This window comes from Solanum tuberosum, unplaced genomic scaffold (genome assembly GCF_000226075.1).
Source record: "Solanum tuberosum cultivar DM 1-3 516 R44 unplaced genomic scaffold, SolTub_3.0 scf00436, whole genome shotgun sequence".
Lineage (NCBI taxonomy): Eukaryota > Viridiplantae > Streptophyta > Magnoliopsida > Solanales > Solanaceae > Solanum > Solanum tuberosum.
This window is the reverse complement of record NW_006239373.1, coordinates 224,927-236,434: the sequence shown is the minus strand read 5'-3', so window position 1 is coordinate 236,434 and position 11,508 is coordinate 224,927. Positions and strand designations below refer to the sequence as shown.

The 11,508-nt window shown below is 37.6% G+C and overlaps 1 protein-coding gene across 2 annotated transcripts in view; it reads right to left on the bottom strand.

Moving 5' to 3' along the window:
* The window catches only part of LOC102590489 (two-component response regulator-like APRR7), an 18,208-nt gene extending 6,700 nt beyond the window's left edge, over positions 1 to 11,508 (bottom strand). Inside the window, exons 1-8 of one of the 2 annotated variants that reach the window (XM_006363618.2) lie at positions 11,230 to 11,508; positions 10,594 to 11,073; positions 4,176 to 4,337; positions 3,922 to 4,055; positions 3,508 to 3,669; positions 2,163 to 2,343; positions 1,685 to 2,078; positions 763 to 1,558 (exon numbers count right to left, since the gene is read on the bottom strand). In XM_006363618.2, the coding sequence (XP_006363680.1) occupies positions 763 to 1,558; positions 1,685 to 2,078; positions 2,163 to 2,343; positions 3,508 to 3,669; positions 3,922 to 4,055; positions 4,176 to 4,337; positions 10,594 to 10,939 (2,175 nt within the window). In that variant the 5' untranslated portion in view covers positions 10,940 to 11,073; positions 11,230 to 11,508. Of the gene's footprint in view, positions 1 to 762; positions 1,559 to 1,684; positions 2,079 to 2,162; positions 2,344 to 3,507; positions 3,670 to 3,921; positions 4,056 to 4,175; positions 4,338 to 10,328; positions 10,419 to 10,593; positions 11,074 to 11,229 lie in introns of those variants that run through there. The other variant, XM_015303550.1, reaches the window with a different exon arrangement.

Below are 11,508 nucleotides of genomic sequence, written 5' to 3'. Positions count from 1 at the left end.
CCTATTCCTATTCTAATAGGATTGTATAAACCTATTCATATTCTAACACCAATGGACCTTAGAATGTTTTGCGCTTTTTGCTTTTTGATAACACTGATCCAGATAGAGAATGTCAACTAATTGGTTAACCGGCCTAATCTACATCAAAGGATCCTTTAATGTGAGTGTTTCCTTTGTCTTCAAGCAACAATCCTTGGCCTGGTGTTTTTTTTTAATGTGTCTTAAGATTGGTAAAGCAGCATCTCGTTGACGGGTATTGCAGATGCATTGACCGAGTTACTACACCCACAACAAAAGAAACGTTTTTTTAAGGTAATAATGAGATAGTCCAACTTCCTAACTAGCCTTTGGTAACTTTTAGGATTTGTCATGGCTTCCCCTGATCTGGTAACAGTTTACTGTTCAGACCCATCAGACTATCAACAGGCTTCCAATCCATACCTATGTATTTAAAGGTATCTAGTACATACTTTCTTTGTGAGATAACATTGTCTCTTGATTGGGACTTTAAATACCAAGAAAATATTTTAGATGTCCTAAATTCCTGATCTGCAAATGACTTGTTAGATATTTTTTTGTTGGATGATTCTCACATTATCATTGCATGTAATAGCTATGCCATCTATATATACCAACAGATAAACAGATTGACCAGGTACGACAATGCTGGGCGAACTACTTCAGAAGAAAGTAGGAATAGGACCAATCACTGATGAAACAAGATTAGGATAGAGAAGCTAAAAATGGGATGTTTCAATCTACCTTTTTCTTAAAGCATCTATCTTTCTTCTTCTGACAAAATTTGGTCAAGGCTGCTTCTCTGGCAAGTTTAGAAGGATCTGTCGTGTTTCCACAACCAATACCGCTGGCATCACCACTTTCATTTTTGCCAGCTAACCCATTATCACTTCCCCCATTTGTTCCTCCAGCATTTATAGCTGTGCAGCTTCCATCTTGCACATTGCTTCCACGGTTACTTCCTGAAGCACTTCTGTTCAAACTGTGATACTCGGGGTTCCCTTCACAAGGCCTAGCTAGAATGTTGAATGAAGCACAACTTGGGCCACCCGCAGTCAGTTTCTTCAATGAGAAATCTACATGAGTGGAAGTGTAATCTTGATCTAGGTCATGGAAGTGATAATGGTGGTGGTGCTGATGAGGGTGCTGGATGTCAGTGTGAGAGCCTCGCGGAACAAGACTGTCTGTAGCTTGCATGTTACAAGGCTTAAGCTTAACTTGTGGCACTTGCTGACGGGAGATTCTGAAGTCAATTTTCTCAGGCTTGAAAGCTGATGATGAGTGCAAACCCTTAATTGTTGATGTTGCTTCTGCCTTGTCTCTAGAAAGTAATGGTTCCTCAGAAAGCTTATTAGTGGTGGACCCCTTATCTATAATATTGCCAGCTCCACTTGAGCTAGGATGTAGAAATTTCTCATCTGTATGAGTTGGAATATCACATACTGATTCTTTCTTGGCAACTTCTTGGTCATTATTAATTATAGAACTGCCAAGTGTAATCCCATTAGGAGTCCTTGTAGGGTTTGAGGATGAATTATACCTGCAAAATGGTCCACCACAGAGCAAAAGGTAAATTACTGAAAGTTCCCCATCCAACAAAAGGAAATCAGCACAGCTCTAATAAAAAGTTTAGAAAGAGCATAACTAGTAACTATTGTCTCCAAACCTTGAGAAAGCTGAAAGATCTGATCTTCTCAAAACACTACGATCATCTTGAGCACTTTTTTCGGGTTCTTTTAGCGTTTTCAAACTTGGCTCTTTAGATTCACCAATGGATGAATTATTGATTTCTAATACCTGCACAGCTTTGTTCAACCTTCTACTGTTGGTCCGAGGATGAGCTGTCTCAGCAGTCACATCATGATATTCTGTGGATGGAACATTACCATCTAGATTTGCCTGGTGTTCATCCATCTTCAAACTGCTTGGGTTGGAATTTATTGTCAGCGGGGTCTTATGTTCTGCATCAACAAGTTTGACTGGAACCTGAATTGCATTTTCAGGTTGTAACTTCTGATTTCTAGGTATGCCCTTGAGGGAGGGTTTTTTTGCAATGTAATCTTCAATGGAACACATGATAGAAACGTTTCAGTCAACTAAGACACTAAGCCAGAGAGAAGAAAAATATTAGAAATACTCATTACCAGGATGTTCTTCTTCTTGGCATTTCCTTTTGGCATTTCTCTGTGAATTCTTGTTAGCAGCGGTTTCTGCCTTTGAACTCATAGCCTGTGCACAAGTGCTGTCTGGACACTCAGGTACCTGATTCAATGGAGACACTGCCTGAGAGCTAACAGCTTCAACAGCTTGCTTTGTCCAGGAATTCTGCAAAATACAAATTTCAGACTCAGAAAGAAATATTATACAAATCATTCTGTACTTCTATTGGTCTTTAAGCCTTGGAATTTTGATGCTTGACAGGGATATCATTATAGAACTATTATGTTTTATTGCGATGACATGTCTTAGAAAAACACATTGAATTTTGTAGTTTTCTTTCCTTCCCATAAGAAACCTAAATAAGCATTGGTTTGATTGCTCAGACATATAAACTTATCCCTGTCACTGTTAAAGAGTGACAAAAGTCTCACATTGGTGATTAATGAGATGGGTGGACTCTGTATAAAGCATGGGTAGTCCTCGTCCCTTTGAGCTAGCTTTTGGGGAGTGAGTTAGACCTAAGACCTAATTTTACATGGTATTGAGCCGGACCCATCTCAACATGTTCCAATAACCAATAAAAGGGCTAGTTCATTAGTTCATAATTTATAACTAACTCAAATACTTTTTTTTATTTTTTTACTCAATTTCAGAAAAAATAAAAGAATAAATAAAAAGAGGGGCGAAGTGCTACAAAAAGAACTCTGTTTGATTTTCTAGTCTACCTATAAGAGTAGATCATATAAAAAACGTCAAAGAGAAGGAACGAGAAAAACCGAAATATTCTTACTCGAACGTGAAGTCATGTAGTTTACAACTCTTCTTTATATAGTAATTCGATGGACCCCCAAAATTAAAATTACCCACGCACCAAATGCTAAGCACTAGGCATGAGGTGGGGCGTTAAAGAATGACAAAAGTCCCATATTGGTAATTAATGAGATGGGTATACTCCTTATAACGTTTGGGCAATCCTCCTCCCTTTTGAGCTAACTTTTGGGTTGTGATGGACTAACCAATGGATTCTAACTCAAATGATGTTGTACATTTCTACCTTGTTTATTTGCTGCAAGAGTTAGTGTCCTAAATGTGTCAACATATGTCTCAGACTCTCGTCTACATGTACTAAGTGGTAGAACATTTTGGAAAAAGAAAAGGAAGTCGCCTCAATTATCTAATGCTTCAAATAACTACGAAACAGTAGACCTAGCTTATTTTCAAGCCTGTTGTTATCATGTGTTATCTTCTGCATGTAAAGAAATGACAATAAGCTAAAAGGCAGATTTTGCACAATGTCCTTTAATTTCTAGGGAATCCAAATGGCAATACCTGTGTGCCATTTCCATCCTCACTGCCTTTACCAACATTTAGGCCGTACCGCCCATTATCTTCCCCATCATTGCTACCACTGTTGTTTTCAGACTTCTCACTGCTTTTTGATTTTATAGATTTTTGGGTTTGAGTACCGCTTTCGCTCCCGCTTCCACTAGACTGAGAAAATGATAATGAATTAATCACGGTATAACACAAAAACACTGGGAAGAAAAAGAATGCCATATTACACATAACAAAAGAAACAGCCTATAACTAGACAAACAGCCCACCAACAAATAAGCAGACACTAATCTCCATAACAAATAATTACTGTATTTAGGTATATTGATGGACATCAATGCATCAGCCATTCTTTTTACACCAACATGCTTACAAGAAAAAAGGATATTGAGAGTGATGGTGTCTCACACTATGGCATCTTCTCCACACATGCTGCCACAAGTTCTTAAGCTCATTCTTCCGTATAGGTTTTACCAGGAAGTCGAGTGCACCTTTTGACAAACACTTGAAGACTATATCCATTGAATCATGAGATGACATCACTGCACATGGCCCTCATCAGTCATCATGTGAAGCGGTATAACAGTATCAACTCAAAATTAAACATGGTATAGTAAGAGTTTTACAATAGAAGAACTGGAAAAACAGCAGGGGTTACTTACTGATAACAGGAACAGTCTTGCGTGTGTAGTGGCTCATGATTTTGGTAAGGAGACCTAAGCCTGACAAGCAAGGCATTACAACCTCTGTCAACACTAGATCAATGTGAGTGGTCAGGTTTTCCAGTATCTTCCAAGCTTGCAATCCATTGGCTGCTTCTATAACTGCAAATAACAAAGTTTAATTAGATAATAAAGACAATAAAGATGGGAAGAGAGAAACCAGACAAAAGATATTTACAACAAATACAGCAGATAGAAGTCATGAATTGAAAGTGTAATAAAAAGGGAAAAGCATAGAGAACACTTAGGCGAACTGTGGTAAAATCTCCGATGAACAAGTCACTGAAACTATGCACAAGTTGCTCTGACCAAATACCACAAAAATGAAACTTGAAACTTCATATTAAGTTGAAGTGAAAATATGTCTATATGAACACCATGATTAATGATTTCTTCTGTCAACTTATCGACAAGATTCATACTCCCTCTGTCCCAATTTATGCAACTTACTTTCCTTTTTAGTCAGTCCCATAAAGAGTAACACATTTCTATATTCAGTAACAATTTAACTATAAAATGTCTTATTTACCGTCAATGAAATGATTTACAGCCACACAAATTTCTATCATTCATTTTGGACCACAAGTTTTAAAAGTCTTCCTTTCTTTCTTAAACTCTGTGTCGAGTCAAACTACCTCCCATAAAATGGGACGGAGGGAGTAATAGAAATAAATTAGATGACCACGACCTATTTATCTATTAATTTACACAGCCAAATCAACCTAGGGAATGGAACTAAGTTGCTAGATCAGTAAAAGGATGCCAGCAGCTCTTCATGTAGAGTTGCGGCTAGCTCCCCTTCATGTAGCAGCATCTGAAATGAGCATAACACGCCATACAATAAAGACATTTTTAATAAATCAATGTTTTATTGATGTCGTGGGGAGTGGGGACTGGAGACAATATGCAATTAGTTGACAACTAGAAAACCTACATCAAAATATGCTTCTCTTAAAATGATAACCAATCATCCATACAAATGGAAACCTCGTGGTACATAAAAAATTAACAAAAGGCATGCCCAAATATGCATAAAATCATATTTCATTCTTTCAAATGTTCTCCTATTTCTTTTCCTCCAAAGAACCAAGTGCCAAAGGAGCGACATTACAAGTTTCACATCTCCTTCTCCTCCCAAATATCCAGCTATGTTTGATGTTCGTCACTACCCATTGTACACCGAACGTGTCTAGGACTGTCTACCACAACTTATCAGGTACCCTGCTATATACCCGAGTGCTTACACATGAAGCACTAACTGATATATGATTTGGTTTGTTTTCTCAAATTTCAGCCACTAGTATTACATACTAGCCAGTGTGCATGCAAATAAGTGGACATTCCTTGGTGCTCTAGCTATTCATACTGTCGTATACGAAAAACTATGATCCTCATTTTAAGAGCCATGCATATAATGACTTTGCCAAAAAGAGGACACTCTCCTTTCCTTTCTATCTCCACATGTCATGGTCCAATTAGGTGATATTCTGTTGTACCTCCCAATTCTGTAGGTTTCTTCTAAATCCTAAATCCCATTTTTCTTCCCCTCTCCAGAAGCTAATTATGCACTCATTGCCAACCTTGCAAGTGACACCGTCATTGAACACCTCCTGTTCCTTCCTATTGCCTCTCCAAAATTTGCACCCATAATGTGTAGTGCTGCCAGCGGCCAGCCCTCTATCCCCTTTCTGCGCATCGTATCTGCCTGTGTATCATCCTCTATAACATCTTTCTTCATTCCAAAATGTCCATACCCACTTCCAAAATAGTGTTATTCTGAAAGTATTACGCTCTTTTACTCTAAACTATCCATACTTGATGGGTGATGTGACCACATTACTATTCACCAAATGAATTTTTCTCATCCCATCATTGTTGTCCCATAAGAGGTTCTTGTGGAGTTTTTTCAACAACAATAACTGGGCATAAGGACATATAATACGTCGAATTGCTTGATAACGTGATCTTAATCAACGTTATGTTCCTTTTAGCAAATATATCTTCTATCACCCCTCCGGTCTCTTCTCAATTCTTTCAATTGATGTATTCCAAACAGCGCGATTACGATAGTTTGAAGGTATATTTGTCCTTTTTTCCCTATAAAATAGTACTCCCTATGTTCTAATTTATGTGACTTACTTTCCTTTTTAGTCAGTCCCATAAAGAGTAACACATTTCTATATTCAGTAACAATTTAACTATAAAATGTCTTATTTACCGTCAATGAAATGATTTACAGCCACACAAATTTCTATCATTCATTTTGGACCACAAGTTTTAAAAGTCTTCCTTTCTTTCTTAAACTCTGTGTCGAGTCAAACTACCTCCCATAAAATGGGACGGAGGGAGTAATAGAAATAAATTAGATGACCACGACCTATTTATCTATTAATTTACACAGCCAAATCAACCTAGGGAATGGAACTAAGTTGCTAGATCAGTAAAAGGATGCCAGCAGCTCTTCATGTAGAGTTGCGGCTAGCTCCCCTTCATGTAGCAGCATCTGAAATGAGCATAACACGCCATACAATAAAGACATTTTTAATAAATCAATGTTTTATTGATGTCGTGGGGAGTGGGGACTGGAGACAATATGCAATTAGTTGACAACTAGAAAACCTACATCAAAATATGCTTCTCTTAAAATGATAACCAATCATCCATACAAATGGAAACCTCGTGGTACATAAAAAATTAACAAAAGGCATGCCCAAATATGCATAAAATCATATTTCATTCTTTCAAATGTTCTCCTATTTCTTTTCCTCCAAAGAACCAAGTGCCAAAGGAGCGACATTACAAGTTTCACATCTCCTTCTCCTCCCAAATATCCAGCTATGTTTGATGTTCGTCACTACCCATTGTACACCGAACGTGTCTAGGACTGTCTACCACAACTTATCAGGTACCCTGCTATATACCCGAGTGCTTACACATGAAGCACTAACTGATATATGATTTGGTTTGTTTTCTCAAATTTCAGCCACTAGTATTACATACTAGCCAGTGTGCATGCAAATAAGTGGACATTCCTTGGTGCTCTAGCTATTCATACTGTCGTATACGAAAAACTATGATCCTCATTTTAAGAGCCATGCATATAATGACTTTGCCAAAAAGAGGACACTCTCCTTTCCTTTCTATCTCCACATGTCATGGTCCAATTAGGTGATATTCTGTTGTACCTCCCAATTCTGTAGGTTTCTTCTAAATCCTAAATCCCATTTTTCTTCCCCTCTCCAGAAGCTAATTATGCACTCATTGCCAACCTTGCAAGTGACACCGTCATTGAACACCTCCTGTTCCTTCCTATTGCCTCTCCAAAATTTGCACCCATAATGTGTAGTGCTGCCAGCGGCCAGCCCTCTATCCCCTTTCTGCGCATCGTATCTGCCTGTGTATCATCCTCTATAACATCTTTCTTCATTCCAAAATGTCCATACCCACTTCCAAAATAGTGTTATTCTGAAAGTATTACGCTCTTTTACTCTAAACTATCCATACTTGATGGGTGATGTGACCACATTACTATTCACCAAATGAATTTTTCTCATCCCATCATTGTTGTCCCATAAGAGGTTCTTGTGGAGTTTTTTCAACAACAATAACTGGGCATAAGGACATATAATACGTCGAATTGCTTGATAACGTGATCTTAATCAACGTTATGTTCCTTTTAGCAAATATATCTTCTATCACCCCTCCGGTCTCTTCTCAATTCTTTCAATTGATGTATTCCAAACAGCGCGATTATGCACCAAGCAGTAACCCTGAATAGGTTGTCGAGATTACTCCTCTCTTGCAACAGGACACATATCCTAGCTCCTCAGCATTCTCCGTCTCTCTCACAGAGATAATCTCACACTTGTTAAGGAAACCTGACATCATCTAAAACCGATTAATATTAGACTCAAATGGATACTACAGTACTCTGAATCACAGAACACCAGGGTATCATCCACAAACAACAAGTGAGAGACATTGACTGTATTATTTCCCCCAATACTGCCTTATTTCCCCCAGAATTTATGGGGCTCAGTCATAAAAGTAAAATATGAAGAAAGTGGCAATTGGATGACAAAGGAAGTTACCACTCCTTATGGTGTTAGCTTATGGAAATCCATCCGATCACTATGGGATGAATTCAAACCAAACACCAAGATTAAAGTGGTAGATGGCGCTAAAACTAGATTCTGGAAAGAGCATTGGCATGAAGCAGGAAATCTGGAGACACTTTTCCTAGACAGTACACACTCTGGTTCTTCAACAACAAAGTACAATAGCTGAACTATGGACACCTCATGGGTGGAATATTATATTTAGAAGGCACCTCAATGATTGGGAAATTCCAAGAGTTACAGAATCTTTCAGGTAGGAAATCTGGAGACACTTTTCCCGGACATACATACTCTGGTTCTTCAGCAACAAAGTACAATAGCTGAACTATGGACACCTCATGGGTGGAATATTATATTTAGAAGGCACCTCAATGATTGGGAAATTCCAAGAGTTACAGAATCTTTCAGCGTCATTGAACAATTTAGTGGCTTGGAGACAGGGAAGGACAGATTACAGTGGTTAGGGAACTGTAAAGGGACTTTTAAAGTAAGTGCAGCATATAGGAAGTTGAACCACCCAATTATGCAGGCACCCAAATGGCGCTGGAAACACATTTGGAAGGCCAAGATCCCACACAAAGTGGCCTGTTTTGTGTGGTTACTTGCTAAGGAAGTTGAGCTGACAAGGGAGAATTTGATGAAGAGGGGGATTACACTGTGCTCTAGATGTTCTTTTTGTAGGGAAACTGCAGAAACAGACAATCACTTGTTCATCCAGTGCAAGGTCACTGGCCAGTTGTGGAGTCTACTCCTAAGGCTCGAAAACATTTCATGGGTCATGCCTGGTAGAATTGCAGAGGCCTTATACAGTTGGGAAGAAGCAGGATTACAAGCAAAGAACAGAAGCAACTGGAGAATCATTCCTGCTACTATTTGGTGGACTATCTGGAAAGAGAGAAATCTTAGAGTTTTTGAGAATAGGGAGAGTAATATGCAGCAAGTAAAATTGAATTGTATTCTAACTTTGTGTTTTTGGTGTAATATCATTGAAGTTTTAGTCATTATAGGGATAGGACAGTGCCTTTAGAGTTCATTATGTAATTATGGTTCACAGTACAACCCATGTACAAATTCAAAGAAATAGAAACAGTTACCAATCTCAAAAAAAAAATACTGCCTTGAAACCTTTTAAGTGGACCCTTTTACCGCTTAGTCTATCATCTTGCTCGATATCTCCATAACTAGACTGAACAACAAAGACAATGACAAATATTCCTATCCCAACCCTCCTGATATTCCAAAGAAACCACATGGAATCCCATCCACTAAGACCAAAGTTCGTTATGATCAGTATGTAGAATTTGATCCATCTTCTTCACTTTTCCCATCCCATATGTTTTGCATTACAAAGTCCAGGAAGTTCCAATTCACATGATCATCATTTGAGATGCACTTAGGCCATGAAACTCGGCCTCCCCTCGCTTACTGTAGACACTAAGGTGCTAAGTTGTGCTCCTTCATCACCCATAAACTGTCTTTAATTGTTAAAATTGTTAGGAATAAAATTTTAGTCATTAGCATCAAGAAATCAAAATTTTGGCATAAGGAAACTAGCACCAGAAAACATGAAACCACATCTTTTCATCTATATCAGAAAACATGAAACAACATATTTTCATCTATATCAGAAATTTAAGATGGTTTTTCATCTTGATTGATATGACTTTTACTTCATATATTCCACTTAACTAGAGTTATCTCCATTCTTTTATACAAATAGTTATTTGTGCTTGTAGTTATTTTTTGTTGCATTACACATTTATTTTTATTTTTCTTTATTAGTGTTTTTCTTCGTTAAAACACATACTTAAAATCTGTTTTGCAACTAAATCTCCAAAAGAGGTTGGTGCTCGTTAGGGCTTTTCGCTTTTGACTACTCTGATTTCATCAGGTTTACATCCACTGACAACACCATGATGCATCAGGTGATAAAAATTCAGACAAATATACGGTAAACGACGCCTCAAACCCCTACCTTTAAGTAACCAATGTCATAAGTAATACCCGATTGCTCTGCAAATACTCATAACCAGAAATTAAAACAAACTCAGATGTACAGTCTGGCTCATCTTTTTGTCCATCATATTTGATTCTTGCAAGCTAGAGTTGAATGGACAAAAGGAAAGGCTGAAAGCTATGCAGATACAAGGACAAGGTGCTTATCAAAATAGTCAAATGTTATCTATTTGCTAATAGTCCATCAAGCTAAACCTCAAACTAGACAGATAAAAAGAACTAACCTTCATAATTGCAATTTCGAAGTAAAGCAGAGACGACATGTCGTGTAGAATCATCATTCTCCACCAGCAGCACTTTAATGGAGGTGACATGAAGAAATTGTTGCCAACAGACTGCTGAAACCTGACAATATTGTTGTTCTTGCAATTTCAAACCTCGTTGAGCTTGCAATGTAATCTCCCTCCCTCCTATCCTGTCATTACTAATCGTATTAATTTTCAACTCATTATCCTTAACTACATTTATCCCCTCACGAGAAATTCCAATTCCATCTCCAATAACCTTTTCCTCATCCAATCTTTTTTTGTCTTCATCACCAACGATTTTCATTGAAACACTCCCTGTCATCCAGATCTAAAAGTACTGATGATAAGGAAGATGTCACACAACATAACCTTTCATAAATCCTTGTCAACTAAAACAAAGTCCGCATTTCTTCTTCTTCAAAACCACAAATTCTTCATATACAAACCCTCTCATACCTATTCCACATCAAAAATGTTAAATCAATCAATTAAATAGCAAAAATCAAAATTAAACCTAATACAACAATAATAACGTAGTGTAGTTTCAAAAACAGAAACTACAGCAAAACAATACGATAATCGAGATACGAGAACAATACTATTAAATCTAACCTTTAACCAAAATTTCCTCAATTCTATTAAACCGCACCTTCAAAGCTTCATCAAAAAAGCACTTACTAAAATTGCTTTTGCCACCGGAATTCCGTTAAACCGAGCAAAAAATAGAGCAAAGGCGTCATGAAAATTGAATTGAAGCTATAAATAGCAATAATATCATGATGAATTTTGCAGAAAATTAAAGAACAGACTGAAAAAGATAAACTTGAGATTTGCTTTATCCAGAAAAAAACAAGTGGGCTTTTCGCAGGAGATTTTGATTGTATGGAACAC